This window comes from Rhyacophila brunnea, unplaced genomic scaffold (genome assembly GCF_057557595.1).
Source record: "Rhyacophila brunnea isolate RB1 unplaced genomic scaffold, BYU_Rbru_1.0 scaffold_3, whole genome shotgun sequence".
NCBI lineage: Eukaryota > Metazoa > Arthropoda > Insecta > Trichoptera > Rhyacophilidae > Rhyacophila > Rhyacophila brunnea.
This window is the reverse complement of record NW_028232965.1, coordinates 18,300,413-18,318,285: the sequence shown is the minus strand read 5'-3', so window position 1 is coordinate 18,318,285 and position 17,873 is coordinate 18,300,413. Positions and strand designations below refer to the sequence as shown.

General features: G+C 35.0%; 1 protein-coding gene across 6 annotated transcripts in view; it reads right to left on the bottom strand.

Moving 5' to 3' along the window:
* Npc1a (Niemann-Pick type C-1a) overlaps nt 1-17,873 on the bottom strand; it is an 81,420-nt gene that overhangs the window by 21,238 nt on the left and 42,309 nt on the right. For 3 of the 6 annotated variants that reach the window (XM_085953134.1, XM_085953132.1, XM_085953133.1), the window contains exons 3-7: nt 5,052-5,286; nt 3,768-3,841; nt 3,436-3,651; nt 2,554-2,749; nt 369-470 (exon numbers count right to left, since the gene is read on the bottom strand). In XM_085953134.1, coding sequence (XP_085809260.1) covers nt 369-470; nt 2,554-2,749; nt 3,436-3,651; nt 3,768-3,841; nt 5,052-5,286 — 823 coding nt within the window. The remainder of the gene's footprint in view (nt 1-368; nt 471-2,553; nt 2,750-3,435; nt 3,652-3,767; nt 3,842-5,051; nt 5,287-17,873) is intronic. The other 3 variants (XM_085953137.1, XM_085953135.1, XM_085953136.1) reach the window with 1 other exon arrangement.

The following is a 17,873-nucleotide window of genomic DNA, read 5'->3' as shown; positions in this document are numbered from 1 at the left end:
AGTCAGACCCAATTAATGATGATTAATTATTAAGACGAATGAAGCTTTCATGATTTGAAATGATCTTTGAGGCAAATCAAGATCTACTTTATATCTCTTGAGGAATGAAGTTGAAAGTCAGGATTCATAGGGAGGTTGAAATCGCAGTAATAAACATGAGGATTCATAATATTGATATGTCAACAAAGTACAACGACACAAATGGGTTGGTGCAATCCTTGGATCCGTGATCAGGATTCGATTCAGCTCAAAACTGGTAATGTGTAGCCTATGACTGCGTTATTCCCTACGGAAGAACCTCGGTCAGAATGAAGTTTGCGGGTGCGTTGATGTCGACAATGATTGTTTGATTTGAAGATTAGACGTACTGGATCGGTGCGATTGGAGCGGCGAAGTTTCGGGCCCCTGCCTCGTGCCGACCGCCAGCCGCCGCCCCACTGCTTCCACACCGCCCGCCCTCATCCAACCATCTAAAAAACACACCCCAACCTTTCCATCTCACTACATGCACCCCAAAGCCAATGCCGCTGCTCTCTGTCTCTCAACAGATAGCCGCACATTCTTCGAGATTGTTTTTCTGTGCCGTATGTTGCTAATAAAATATTAACTGTATTCCGTCGATTTTAAGACCGGACGTGTGCTTTTGTCGCAGGTACTAACGCCGGCAACAAATCAATAAGCAGACACTGATTTCATAAAATATCAGCAAAAATATCACTTTGACAAATACTAATAAATAGCAGACTTAATTGAATGCTATGTATTCATATTTAAATATATATGATATCAAAATGAAATCTATCACCAAAGAAACAAAATTTATAATATAAATATAGGTTTAAATGAAACTCAAAATATTGAGAGATCTGAGAGTGCTACTTCCAAAAGTATAATACAATATTTATTTCCACATTTACTTTAAAAAAATGTGTTAATTTGTTTAATCAATTGATCTTTATTGATTTGACAAAAATGGCACGCCTTGGAATCGATATTAGATAATTTAATTCATGAATATTTCGAACGAATACATTTTATCAACTCTATCCATTGAAATTACGAATTCGACTTGAAAAAATCTGGTATGTAAAAGGATCTAAATCAATGTGCAGGATCATCAATGATCGGCGGCCTCTAAAGTCAATCAAATATGGGAAAGTATGCAATGAAGGTGGCTCTTCACGAGAGCAGTGAAAATGGCTGGTAAAAAGCTATGCGTAAGAAAAATATACTGATCAGATGTTTTCTCATAACTGAAATATATGATCCTGTTCAATGAAAAACTATCACATTAATTTTCAATGAAAACGATTAATATAAATTATGTGAATTTATATATAAATATAATAATTTGTTATGTATATTATGTTGTATAATACTACGTATTCTTTCGAGACAGTAAAAAAACTTTTAGCCCTATGCATTTTAAACAGCTATTTGGTATACATAAATAATGATGTGTGTTGGGTAACAGATAAATATGTCATAAATGAAGCTTGTGTATAAATTTAGTTCTTGAAACTCATGTTCCTACTTGGAAATCATTCCATATTATAACAATGGCTATCTAACTGACTCACGGTGGTGGGCTACATGACAGAGACAAAAAAATTGCCATCATAAAAAAATATATAGAAAATATAAATTGTCTCTAACAAGGAATTTTATGTGGTAGGTATACATTACATCTAGTGATAGCAAGATAATTTCATTCAAAAGGAAAATATGATTATTCAGAATTGACATAGGTAAGTAATGTCTTGAAAATGGAAGCACTTGTTAGTGCACTAACCACTAGCTACAAAAATATATCTACCACACTCTTGAAGAGCAAACGACTATCACAGTGAATTTTAAAAACATTGACAATGACTTTTGGGCTTTGAGAGAATGTTATACTAGATACCTGACCTAAAATTGTTAGTCACAAAAATCTTTTAATAATATAATATACCTTAAATGATATAAAAATGTTATTTACAAACACAAATCAAAACAATTTTCCACTATGTTGTAAATTAATGCATTAACCAGACTAATTATTTGCTGAATAAAAAAATGTAGATTTATCAAATTAAACAATTTTTAAGAGACACTTGTACACATCAATTATTATAGATGCTATAAATTATAATATAGCACACATTGTCAATTCATATTTAGAATATTAAATGAATCATGAATTAATTACCATCAAAATGAATTCATTTAAAGGTTAATCAGCTTTTGTGTCAGTCAAGCATCTTTATAGGTTAAGTCAATGCATTATTTATAACCAACTTATTTGACTATGCAAAAATTTGAGATTAAACACGGTGTTAATTAACAATTCATCCCGAACATCATAATAAACTTTGAAACTCACTCGGGTATATAGAAAAAAAATTCACTATAGTGAAATCGAGAAGATATGAAATTTGTTAGAACACAATAACAATGATGAATATTATACTAGCCAGAAAAATGGTGAATGGCATGAGTAGCACAGTGAGAGCGACACACCGAATATGACGGGTGAGGGTACAACTGATACTAATGCGAGCAATGACTTACCGACGTTGTTGTTTGCAGAGGGCGTGCAACAGAACACGCCCCCGAGGAACATGAGCGATCCCAAAAGGAAGACAAGAAGCATGATGAGAGCATATCCGTCAAGGCCGGCCACTGTGAAGGGGATGGGTGGCGGGGGCAGAGGGGGTGCCACTGGACAAGACGATTCGCAATCCAAACATGCGCACGCCGTTCCATTCTACACAATCATAAAAAACATCAAAATTTGTATAAATGTAATATACATCTGCAAAGACTGCTTGCTGGACAGAGGTTAACTATTAAAAGATACGAAAACAACACCTGCAATACCAACCAACAAGTGCTTTTTTGGTCGATAATATTTGGTTTAAATCAAAAATTTCAGAATGAACTGAATATGTTCAATTAATTTTGTATACAAACTGATCTTTTTATTTCTCCAAAGTACCATTAGTTGCAATTACAGTCTCAATAATTTCATACTGTTTAAAGGTGTAGCTAGTTTCTAATGTATTTCAGTATGGAATAATAAATCAATTCATGCTGTTTGTGAAAACTACTTTGTAGATAAATTCATTTCAAAAAATTCTCGCGTCAAAATTATTTTTATGAGTCAAGGTAAACGTTAAAATAATCACTTAGTAATGAGTCTTCACCGCTGTTATGTTCAAGTCAGTAGGTACTTCAAATTAAAACTATGAAAGTCTTTTAATTATATCAAAATCACAGGGAACACAAAAACAATTGAAAAAACATATCTTCTGGATGTGATTGTGTGATTGACAAACAGATGAAAGTGTAAATAGAATGTTTCTGGATTTTAAATATAATTTTAAACGATATAATAATAATAAATAAAATAGTATTGTTCATAAAATTTTTGTAAAATATATATTTTCTTACATTTACACTGACACTGCACGGGTAAACGGGTAGTTTAATAGGAGAGAAATCGCCAATCGGTGTCTCTGTCCCTATGTATGTAATTTGAAATGGAACATAAGGATTTCCCTCAGCGTCTCCCATGTACTCAAACCACCTATGGGGCGTGCACCGCGATGCTCCCCAGGTTCCACACATCATATCTAAGGCCAATTGGCCGGAAGAAGGCACTTGAACCTGTAAATTTAAAGACAAATGTATTATCGATTAAAAAGCAATTAAGCCAATAAATAAATCATGCATAATTTCAGCAGTTCATTAATTTAAATAAAAATTATATATGAAAATCTAACCTGTTTGCAGGAATCAAAGACTCCATTCATATACGTCTCTTGTAAGTACACTTTAATGGATGAAACTACTTCACCTGTAGACAAAAAAATAGATTCACAAAAATGTCAAATTAACAATATTATAATAATGATCATATTATCAAATATTATACTATTGGAAAGTCAAATTCTGCCAATTGCGACTCAATTAATAAATCTAAAATATTGAAATTATAGTGCACTATGTTCAACATAAATAGGTATTTTTTTTCTACGTTGAGAATGCCAAAATGACTCTCATATGGCACTCACAGAAGGCAGTGGTTTGCTGTGAAATTTGCGATAGATTTACGAGACAATGCTCAACGCACATAAGAAGCATACACTAACCGCACTGCACGTGTCAGTTTCGAAGTAGTGGAATATTTGCCTTTTGTTATATCAGAAAGTAGATTGACGGCATATTTTTTTCAACATTTCAATTTGGAAACCAACTACAAAGATTCGATAGGCGGAAAAGGAACAATTCGACCAAAATACAAAGAAAAAATAGTCAAGTAGTGATGTCGCTTAACCTAACCTCTACATGCATAAATTGAGTGGCCCCCTCTGCCCTGTTTCACTTAGTGGTCACGCCATTCGCAAAATTTACTAACGTGTCATCACCCTGTCGCCTTCTATGGGTTTTGCATCTTATATAGGTACTGCACTATTCTCACTCAAACAATTTTCAATTTTTTAACTATTTCACATATAATTTTAAGTCACCCATGTACAAAAAAAAAATTAATTATGGTTAAAATTATTTGGCATATCCATCAGATAACTGCTTTTTTTCCAGGTTGGGAGTAACTGTTACAAAAGTAATACAAAAAGGATACTTCATGCATAACCTGATGTGGATCTTGGACACCTCCCAAATAGCTTACTTTGCTCTGGGTTAAAAACAAAATGTGAATTTAAGATGCAGGACTTGTACTCACAACCAACGACTTTGGAAATAGACATTCTGCCACTCGTTCATCGCAGTGGTCACATGCTTCCAATATAATGAAATATTCGCTTAAATTTTCATTACTCTGACAATAGTTGGATCATACCGAGTAGGATGAGTAAGATTAGATATCAAGCCCTGCTCTACATAGGATTAATATGTACCCGTGTTTCAGGGCGTGGATGATTGGTTATCGTGAATTAACTTCCCTATATAAAGACTGCTTTAAAATGGGTATTTCTCTGATTATTAGAAAAGGTTCAAATATATATATATTATGCAAATGCTTTGTGTATAAAGACAGCGATTACCTTTTGTTGTGTTTTCAGTGGTTACTACTTCGATGAAGTCAGATTGGTGAGGGGAGCACGTTAGCGCACACAGATGATGGACAAAATTGTCCATGCAGGTGGGGCAGCGACTGAGGAAACTCGCCGCTATCTTCACACTCCTTGTGAATGACTCCAACTGCTTCGTACTGCAACATGTGCGCACCCCTGACCCCGTGTCTACCACTAGTTCCGGACACCATTGCGCTAGGAGTTTCTGGAATGAAAAAAAAAAACATTTTAAAACATACAGTAAAATATTATATAACCAGCCCTAAACAGGGATCACCTATGTCCTATAGAGATAGTAGAATACCTAGTATACCCTTAATTATTGAAATTTATAAAAGAAAACATTTCATTTCCTAAGATTGAAAGTCAAACATTCTCTGAATTGATTACCACAAAGTAAAATGCCGAATCTATAAAATAAAATAATATTAACATATTATATCTGCATTGAAAAAGATAGGAATCTCATCAAATTTCAGAAGACTTCAGATTTTTATTTCATAAACTGATGACAATAATAATTATATTATCGATTATGTAGCATTTGAAAAAAAATCCAGTTATAATATGATAATTATCACAAAGGAATTATAATATAGCATGGCACAATATCTGCTAAATCCAGTACATACTAAGATACTGTCTCTTTGAAATTTCTTTTGAGAATTTTTCTGAAAAAGCTAAATTTTACAGGATTGCCATTACTTTTCAAAATATAGGTGGTATACAAGAATGTTGAAGAAACCCAAAAAAGCGAAGCAAAAAAAGGACCCAATATCACATGCAAAAGAGTTATTTGATGGATAATAGTGACACTATATTCGTTTAACCATAAGTATATATTATTTTAATACATAGTTACAAAATTGAGATTTATTCGGGTGAAAAGAGTGCAGTATTCTACTTATTCACTATAATTCCATAACTCTATTTTTACAAGTTTTGAAACTACCTGAATATTAAAATGTATACTATGTATGCTAAGGCAACAAAATCTATAGCTATTATACTCATCATTTGAAATCATAACGTGAATGATATTTAATAAAGGCTTATTTTTTAAAATGATGAATGATCCTTTCAAAATGAAAAGTTAATGTTAAATGAGTTTTTATCTTTCATAGATTGATGAGTCAAGAAAGTAACACTGAAAATGTCGAAACAGCCACCTGATTTCAAGAAATCAAAGATTAACAGTGACAAAACAGCAGGTGCATGTTGAGTTGCCAACATAGGTAATTATTGCTTATTATGAATAAGATTATGATAAGATAATATAAATTTAGTCTTACACAAAATGTGAAATATTACAGGTGTACATAATATAATATAGAAAATTTATCATAGTTTGTAAATAAATCCAAGGATACAATAGTCATTTCCAATAAGACTTTAGACCCTTCTATGCTACACAGTTGAGGTGGAGGCTAAGATACAACCACCATCCCTACGCTTTGTATGGGTTCACGCATCGCATAGTAGTGCATCAAATCAGGTGGCTAGGCCGACGCGTAGGACGGACGAGTCACGGCATGATATAAAATTTACATTCGGGAAACTGGGAGGTAAACGAAGGGCTTGTCAACTTCGTACAAGACTGTGTCGAATCTGAAGACTTTAAAACTCCGGTTGGGAAGCAGGTATAGACCTGGATTGACAAAGTTGAATGGAATGAAAAAGAATAGATAATAAGAAAATGTTTGACCACCCATTGATATTTTGATTTTTACAATCATTGAAATAATATAAAATACTAAGTACCTACCATAATCCTTATTTCTCAGGGAAATTATTGTTTATAATAAATGATTAGCTACTTAATGCAAAGTATATAATTTTATAATGTTTTTATTTGTTATTCATTAAAAACAGTTTTGATTGGACGCCTGTTTACTTGATGCATGCATCATTCATCAATGATTAATTTTCATAATAATGAAAAAAAAATGTTATTAGCAGTACAAAAAATTCCGTAAAAAAATAATTGTAGCGTTAATATAATTCTTACTTTGTACCAAGGTTTTTCATGATGTTAACGATTTCCGCCGTTAAGACATTCCTTGACGCACATAATTTACGTTGGTAATCCGAAAAAAATGTATAAAAAATTCATAGAGAAAATGTGAGTCGGTATAAAATAGCATACGTGCGAATAATGTATAAAAAATTCATAGAGAAAATGTGAGTCGGTATAAAATAGCATACGTGCGAATGTCCCTTGGCAAATAAATTATTATAGAATATTATAAAATTTTATAATAGTGATCTTGCATAGACTGAATACTAATCACGCGATAAAGTTTTCCTCGCGCGCGCGTCACACCCAACGATCACGTGGTGCGCATGACGTCACCTATCACACTACATTATTATCGGTGCATAACTTGACTGCACTACGATAAGTTTTCAAGTGTATAATGTTTCAGTTTTATGAATTACTACTTACTTGACTATTAGTACATAATGACATTATGATGATTGTTGATAACAAGCAAATGAAGAAATAGCATGACAGCGCAATTAACGAAGAAAATTGGCATTGTTTAATCAGTAGGTAGGTACCTACCCATCTTGTTTACTTTCGAAATGCAATAAACTATTTCCCTTTTCAATTACATGCACTCTCGTTTCAAAAGTATTAAAATAAAATTAATAGGTACGTGAATAAACGTTCGATTGTTTCTGTCTCTATTATTGGCTTGCAATATTTATAAAATTCCATGCCGATAGTTTTCATCATACAGATCTATCTGTTCGCATTCTCCGTATACTTAGGTTCTTATATTTTTTTTCAACAAACAACGTTTATAAATTATGTACGCGGCCAAACCAGGAATAGAATTTTTATTCAGTGGATATCAATCAACATCGTCATAAATTCATAATGGACGAATTCAATAAAAAAAATATATTGATATTAATTTATTTAATCAGTCGCCCTTGTCCTTTTACTGATTTGTTCATAATATAATCGTAGCATGTATCTATGAAAGTGGTCACCAAACTGTTTTCACTTAGTACGTATAATAATAGGTATAAGCGCGCGCATACTCCACAAATGTAATCTGTGTACATATCGTGGCATTTATATTATGCCCTTATTAAAAAAAAAATGAACCACCGCAGACGAGAACATTTTACAATACATACCTATTATAGAATAAGCTGAAGAAAATCATTTATAAACAGACGATTTATACTAAATTTCGCTAGATTCATCTATTAGTTGACGTTAATTTCCTCATACGCAAATCCAACAGACGATCCTTAGTTGTAAGTTGAAGTAACCCATGCTTTAAATTACATGAAAAGTGGGAAAGCCCCCGGGGAAGACGGTTTAACGATAGATATCCTCAAAAAAGCGGGAAAGGATGCAAATGAAGTACTTGCACAATTGTTCACAGCCTGCATATGCAAAGAGGATGTCCCAGAGGTATGGCCAGCATTGTCATTCTTCACAAAAAAGGTGACAGAGAAGACCTAGCAAATTATCGTCCAATAAGTCTACTCCCTATTCTCTACAAGACGTTCACAAAAATTCTCTCAAACCGTCTGCAAAATGTACTAGACGAGAACCAACCGAGAGAACAAGCCGGATTTAGAGGAGGATACAGCACTATGGACCATATCCAAGTCGTCAGAGAAATCATAGAGCGGTGCCAGGAATACAAACTGCCACTATGCATGGGTTTTATAGACTATGAGAAGGCGTTTGATTCGATAAAGACATGTTCAATACTCGACGCACTCAGAAAACAAGGAATCCCTGGGCGATATATAAATATTTTCAATAATATATACAGTAGCGCAACAGCATCTGTAAATCTCCATAAACCATCGCGCAGATTTCCTATCAGCAAAGGAGTCCGACAAGGTGATACAATCTCACCTAAACTATTTACAGCTACCCTTGAAGACTTATTCAGGCAACTTGACTGGAATGACAAAGGGATCCCCATAAATGGAGAATACCTGAGTCATCTGCGCTTTGCCGATGACATAGTAATTTTCTCGCAAGACTCAGAAGACCTCCAAAGCAGAATGCAGGAACTCGCTGAAGTAAGCAACAAAGTAGGTTTGAAAATAAATGTAACAAAGACGAAAGTCATGTTCAACTGCTTTGCAGGCCAAAAAGAGATCCTCATCAATGGCACTCAGCTCGAACAGGTGAAAAGCTACATCTATCTGGGACAACAAGTGTCTATAGATGGATGTATATTTGATGAAATTGTTCGCAGAGTAAAGCTAGGCTGGAGTGCTTTTGGCTGCCTGAATAATATCTTCAAAAGTGACCTTCCACTGTGCCTAAAGCGCAAAGTGTTCAACCAGTGTGTGCTTCCCGTGATGACATATGCGTGTGAAACATGAACCCGAAGTAAAAGAGAGATCCAGAAACTCAGAGTAGCACAACGTGGTATGGAGAGGTGCATGCTGGGCATAACGCGAAAGGACAAAAAGAGGAATGAGTGGATAAGGAAGCAGACAAGGGTTTGCGATGTAATAGAGTTTATTAAAAGCCTTAAATGGAGATGGGCTGGACACATAGCTCGAAGAAGAGACAATCGTTGGACAAATCTAGTCATCCAGTGGTATCCAAGAAGTACCAAACGTCCACAAGGTAGACCTAGAGGCCGCTGGATCGATGAAATGATAAAGTTCTGCGGAAGTACGTGGCAACGCAATTCACAGGACCGAGAGAAGTGGAAGCAACTTGAAGAGGCCTTCATCCAGCAGTGGATAGATTCAGGCTGATGATGATGATGATTCCCTAATCTACACTCACAGCCCACTAGAGATGCACGCACCCACTTTGAAGACTTCTTTCTGACCAACAGACTGGGAATAATACGATAGTATAATAATGTGTAGGTATATATTTTTTTTCATAATGATCAAAGCACAATGCGGGCACACATCACGGCTATACCTCAGTTGAGGCATGGTCTAAAAAGATCTTTTGAACTGATTATACCGACTTGACATCAACCAAGGTAAACTTTGAGGCATTTGAAAAAAATGCTGCATTGTATGGAGGATGGGATAATTCCTGAGGCATGGTCTAAAAAGATCGTGGCTAGGCGATACGCGGATTGCGGGTGCAAATGACGCATGCCGAACGAAATATGATTTGTCATATAAATCCAACATGCGTCCATTTAATGTTCTGTTTATTGTTCTATTAGTAACAATAATAATATATTCACTGACATGTTTTGTTTTTCAAGTAAATGGGTAACGTTTTTAGTCACCTTTACACGATTTAAAAATTAATACCCCCGTCGCCATCACGAAACAAATTTACGTATTGACACCTCGACGTTCGCTCTCCGAATGCCAGCGACTCCAAAATTTTGTCGCGCCTATAGTTGAAAATTATTTACCGTTTCACTGATGTATCTGTAGGATGTGATAATGGTTTCTGCTGACATGCCTTGATAATACCTATGTATTATTTCTTGGGATATGATTGTTGGAACCAGTGTTGTGTTGTGATTGGAACACAACACACACATGTATACACAGTATATGCCAGGAGCAAGGAAACTTTTCATGTTTGAAGGCCGCATTAAGTTAGCGGTAACTTAATATGCCCAGTATGTCCTTCAAATTGTACATTATTTTGTAGAAATCTAACTGGGTAGTTACTACAAGTATGTACATACTAACTTCAAAATGGAGATACATATTATGAATTCATTCAGAAGACCGCTGATTTTTACACATAGTCTAGCTAGGTCTAAGGGAGTGTCTGTTTCACACAATGAGACAAATCGAGATGGTGAGAGGATAGTGATAGTGATTAATATAGCAGATTAATAAAGATAACATGATAAAATAGAATCACCAATATTTAAGCAATGTACCCACACACCTAATAAGCATTTAATAACAAGCTGTTTCCATAAAATAAATACTAGGTATAAATCAACACACACCATGACACTTTTCGCATTTTCCTCGTATTCAGTACCTATTCATTAATTCACCTGAATTCACATAATATAATATGTCATAAATACATTCTTTACCAGAAAACAAGTTCGATTTCTTATTCATTTGTTGAATTTAGGCCGCACAGGTAACCAACCAGCAATGCATTTTCCAGCGAATGAAATTTGTTGACACGCTATAATTCATTATTCATTATTTTTTTTCACTTTCTGGGGTATAATTTTCGTCATTTGTGTAATATAACATAAAAAAGTTAAATAAAAAAATTGTAAGCAGCAATGTTCATAGATGCAGTATATAAGGAGCATCCCCAGAAATATTTTATAAATTACTCTGGAATGTATTTAATCATAATATAGTACTAGAGACTTTCATTGTTGACTTTCTATATTATATTCAACTATGTCCGATCCTAATAAGATCATATGGGCCTCCACATCGTGGAGGTTTGTATTGACAGATTTTGTTTTTACGAGAAATGGATGTCAGCCACTTGCTCAACCTATTAGGTCCAAACTCTGACTCATACATAAATTTAAAAACAAACTTTTGCTAGACCCAGGATTCGAACTTGGGACCCACGACACTATACGCAAACGCTTAAGCCGCATACCATATTACTTCATCACAATATGTACGCCATAATTCAATTTGTTACAAAACACTAAATAGATAAATAATAATATGTGGCAATAATAGACAGGTGTGTATTTATTTTTCCAAAACCATCCCGACAGGTAAAAGTCACCGCATGTCACGTCACGATACCTAAAATAAACACTTAATTTGAGATTTGATGCTCGAAATAATTTGAAATACACGTGGGAAAAGGTTCGACATCGCTTGTCTACATTATAGTAGTGGACTTCTACATAATATACATCGTGCCATGTGAACCCACAATCAATTGATAATCACTAAACAAAATTACTATAATAATTCGTGTACGCAGGTAACAATGAACAAGAAATAATGAGTTTATTGATGAGCAGTATTACGACTATTTGGAAAGTATCGACCCAACTTTCAGACTCAATGCTAATCCATTATCAATAATATATGTATAACGTAGTTTTTATTTCATTTAATTCAAACTGAACTATAATGCCACGGTCGATTTTATAATATTGCGAATATTTTATATGCGATCGGGAATAGTGAGGAAAACTATACCATTAGACCTGCATGCAGTTTATTCTATATTCAATCACGTACGCCAAATATCTACTTAACGAATTTGGCATAAATGAACAAACATGCAACTCTGGTTTTAATCGATGTGACCTGGAAAGGGACACATACGCCATAACCCGGAAAGACTACAGAATATACCGATAGGCAAGAATATCCGATGTTGCCAAACTGGTGAAATTGCACTGGGCTCGCATGTCACTCGGCAGGTGGATGGATAACCACTGGACAGATGCAGTCAAACAGTAGTATCGGAAGAATAATTGGCTACAGGTGCCCCAAGCCTGCCGGATCGAGGAAGTCATCGAAGATGCAGAAACGCGAGGCAGTGAAGTAGGCACCGAGTAGTGGAAGGAGTTACCGGGAATCATCCAGCTCTGGATCGATCTCAACTAAGGCTAACGATGATGTTAAACATATTACGTATCTTCTATCGATAGTTTTTGATAAGAAGTTTTTACATCCCATAATTATTTAACATTGAATTTTTAATTCCATTCCTTATAAGATATGTATATTAAAAGTACATAGTACAATGAAAGGCCGTATGATGTCGCTCATATAAAATATGAATAACATTTAAAATGCAATGAGTTGGTTTGTAGTACTAAAAAATGTTACAACCGCCTTCAATTGAAAACGACATTGGGTCGATGCAACGTTTATGCTAATCCATCAAAGGCGACATCTCAGAATGCGATGGTTACCAAAGATTTTAATAACGATTCGACACAATATCGAAGGTCTGACTGACCAAACGAACGGCGGCTTCGCAGTGCAGAAGTCAAGAAAAGAAACGCAAGCAATAATTATTATAAAATTGAAATGTCATAGATAAAAATTGATGTTAATTCGAGATGAGGCACGGGAATCATTGTCTGCAACTGAAAAATGGATCACGAAATTTCACATTAAAAGTCGATGCGCCAACCGCAATGTAGTCCGTTGACAATTTTATTACTGTACAACTAAATAATATAACATTTTATGTCTTATGGCGAAAAACGTCAATAAAGAGCTCAATCAATGCCAATGGCCATGTTTAACTAAACCGTTTAGTTAGGACATCGACATAATAAGAGTACTATAGTATTATAGTGAGAAGTGAGTTTAGACGACGTTATAGGTATATTTAACAAAATATTTACCCGTGAATATGCTCAGATGGAATTTCTTCCTATGCGCAGGAATTAGACAAGGTTAATGGGATTATTGAAACGATTTCTATCGTCGACAGAACATCATACATCAAGCCTATAGCATTTTCTCTATCTCGGCGCCTACCCGACTGTCTTATTTCGATGGTTCGTGTGAAATGAACGTTCCAGAGACGGGAGAAACAAGCACAAATATGGTTTCGTATGATATAATAACCAATAAGTAATACAGCTAGGTAAATACTTAACATAAGTACAAGATCATGCTTAATCATGATGTAAGGCTTCTTGCTCTCCGGGGACTGCTTACCCTTACATAGTTACTACAATTTCCGTTGGCAATATAATAATATTATGTAAATAGCAGGATCTCGTAGATAATTAATTATAAGACGTACCTACACGAAAATTACTAACAGACTTACTAGCATAGTAAGGATATGTGCAATTTTATTATCTAGGGACGATGTACATTGTACATATCGCAACTAAGCTTGTCCACCTTGTTTAACAGGTTAATAGATATAACATAATAATTAATTGGTGTTAAAATTGTCTTATAGATAGACACATAAAATGCTCTATAGAAATGCGAAAATTCGTAATGTATACTATCAAACATGTACTACGGTTCAAAGACGTAATCATAAATTGCCAGTGACTCCCAGATGTTACAGATATTTGAACGTATAATCTGTCTAGTGCTGTCGCTTCAATCGTGAGCTCTATAAGCTCTTTGATGAGTTTTATGTATTATTATTTATTTATTATTATCAAAAACCGACGAATCGCCTCACGTTTTAGAGGACCAGAAGATCAGCGGAATGCGTAAAGACAATGACTTCGATGGCTAGATGGCTTACACTTTACAGAGATACTTACCGGATATAGCGCCAGAAAAGAATATGTATGACAATGTATTGATGTAGTAAATTACTGCGACATTTGATACAATAATACAATATGTAGATATAGATATAGTCATGGATAACAAAATCCCATATCATATCCGCATATTATATCAAAATATACATACTATTAACCCACTTCCGATACCTACTTCCAAATTCATACGACGCTCGGTATGGACCGAATAAGTTTTAATGAAATGGAAGCACTCAAGAGGGCAATTTATTTCCCCTGATACGCTCATTACGAACAGGGATTGGTACAATATGTAAAGTGAATACGACGTTATTCACCCTATAATACGATGTGTACACTCACAGCTATCCTTGAACTAAATTCTCAAAAGGAAAATTATACGAAAAGCGGCATAGTTTTGTTTTTCAGTAGACCGGCGTAACAAGCAGTTTTAAAGGACGGCATACAATGTCAAATGAAAATGTATCACGAATGAAAATCAAAACATTCTCAATATCAAAATGATTACATACATTTATCGTATAAAAAGTAAACACAATAAACTTCAGGGTAACTTCAGTCACCCTCTGTAGTAGCTATACATTTAATAAAGTATCGTACTCCATTTACTGGCAATAGTTCAACGTTAGAACTAAAATTCAATAATCTATATGGAATATTTTACACATATTTTGGTTAGTTTCTTAATATATTATAATCAGCTTCAGACAATTCACTACTGAATGAAGGCGTCCAAAGATGACTGCATTCTTCTCGGCCCTCGGACTTTTGCCACGTACATCATCCGCAAAACCTAACTAAACCATCGTTTCCCCACCCATTAAGTGTATCTTTCGCATGTTTTCTAACTCTTGGGTACTGGTATTACTTGGTGGTTAGATTTGTCCAATGATTGTGTCTTCTTCGAGCTATGCATCATGCCCATTTGGTTTATTAATGTCCAATATCAAAATATTTCGTTTTTATGCACTTAACACGTTATGCTTAGCATGCACCTTCCATACCACGTAGTGGTCTAGACCTATCGTCTGCTGAGAGCCTATGTTTCGCACGCATATAATTATTACGGATTATACAATGGCAGGTCACTTTTGAAATTATGTATTCAGGTGGCCAAAAACACTCCAGCCAGCTTTGGTCTATAGACGATTTCTTGTTATCCCAGATATATGTATTGTTTCTCTTTGTTTAGTGCCTATTCTAACTGCGTGGTGCTTACTAACCTTTGGATGGTTTTTGCAACCGTTAAATATAAAGAAAATGTGTACTTACTATACCTAACACTAAAAACTAATGCGCCCATGGTGGATGAGTGGTAGTGGCCTCGGCGTGTGAAGTCGTTAATCTCGAGTTAAAATCCCGGGCCACGAAAATTCACATGTTATTTTGCAATGTGTGTTTCGACACAGAGTATGGATATGGCAGGGGGCGGGCGGCCAATTTCCATATCGGATTATAGAGCCAGTTAAAAAATAAAATACAGAGTATAGACAACATACGAAATACGCAATAATATAAACTGAGATTACAGAATTACGCTATAATATTATGCTCGTAATACCATACACCTAATATTACAATATCGTGTTTATTTTCATATTAACCCCAATGAACTATTATTTCATTTATCTCTTAGGTGCATAATGTCAGAGAATGACCGATATGAAATAATACTAATACCGCATCATCTCGGTTGATTGACTTCACCATATTGATTTTTCTTTTGTTTTGAAATGCCGCTAAAAAGTTGACTCCGGTTCGTTCACCTATCATTTCCTTATGCTAATTTCTCGCTTTTGATACGACACCGTTGCGAACAGGATTTTCTTTGAATTCTCAATAAATACGTCAACAATATTTTGTTTTCTTTTCAAATAATATGACGAACTTCTTCACTTCGGGGAACGCGCTTTCGTTATATAATGTACGAGATATAAAAAATAAGTCAACTCTACAAGTCTACTAGCTATTGTCAGTGACGATTAAATCTTTCCATTTTCTTGTAGTAGGGTCCCAAAAAGATAATATTTAAATTTAAAGCGTGGGGTTCTGGACTAGATTGAGTAATACCTATAATTAATAATATACACATTATGGGGATTACCAAATGTAATGTATAAATAAATCCCCACAGCTTTATAAAATTACTTATAACATAAACACTGGTGTAGGAAATAACAGTAATAAAACATACCTATATATTATTTACGAAAAATCTGTGTGCGAGGTAAGTCAATATGGACAACTCTACGGGAGACAAATTGATTTTTCGCACATTAAACATCTGGTATTTTAAGTGATAAGAGAGCCTCTTATCACGCTGAGAGTGAAGAGGCGACGATGGACCTGGCTCGGCCACGTGGTGCGGACGCCAGACGAGAATTTCAACCTGGCTTGCCTGTTCTACAAACCAATCGGTTTCCGGCGTCCTGGAAGACCGCTAAATACTATCTATAGAATATAGGTATACGGCAAAGATACGGGATGCTAGTATGATCTGGAATGACGCAAGAAGACTGGCGAGCGAAAGGGATTCTTGACGGCGCCGTGTGGTGTCCATATGCTCCAGCTAAGGGGCGTTGATGGCCGAAGACGATTTTGAAGGATAACATTTAAGGTACCAACAGTTTTCCTTTAATATAATATATTGTTTGTTTTATGCTCTTTCTAAATTTAAAATATTTTTTTTGCTTTTAGTTGTTTTCGTGTTCAAAACGGGCATTTTTTAATTTACCTTGAAAGACATTTTTTATTATTATTAAAAATATTATTAGTTACTACTATTTGTACTACATGTTATTATAGAGGACGAAAAATGAAATCTTAATATGGTAATAAAATAACAACTAATTTTCACCAAATATGGACTTGCCGTAGTTTACCACCAGCATACAGAAATAGCAGGCGCATTATATTACTAGTATTTTAACAGTAGTAAGCAATGAGGAGAAATACAATCATGAGATAAAATAGATTGATATTCGCCGTGAATCTAAATCATAGTGTTAAAAAATTCTGGTCCAATATAGTTCTGCCATTTTGCTAAAATCAGTTTCGTTTTTGACGACATGGGGAAAAATCATTAAACATTGATATTACAGGCCCAACATATGCCATTTTTCATAGATTAGATAGATCATGGATAAGAAGAAAGTCTCAATAATATAATTAAGCTGTACGTGACTTTTTGATTAGGTACAGTTACCTACCTCAGTATTATTATTATTTCAATTTTCCGATGTCGAAATGCCTATAATGCGAGAACTAAATTCAAACGAACAGTAAATGAAATATAGCATAATATAATCGTATTTATCCACCCGAAATTTAACTTACTAAACAGTTATTAATTTTTCTCTTTATGGCCACTGTGAAAAACATAGCTACTCGGACACATCTATAGTGAAAGAAGGTACGTATGGAAGTGGCGTGAGCCGTCGCGTCATCAGCGCGCCGTGGCGGCCGCAACCTGTGGAGGCAACCTTGGCGCCTCCGAAGGAAAATCAATACTCCTCACCACCCCCGGCGCACCCCCAGCCCCCGCCCTGAGGCAGCCGGCCGCACTGGAAAACAACACGCCACACTCCTAATGCGATTGACGCCGGCC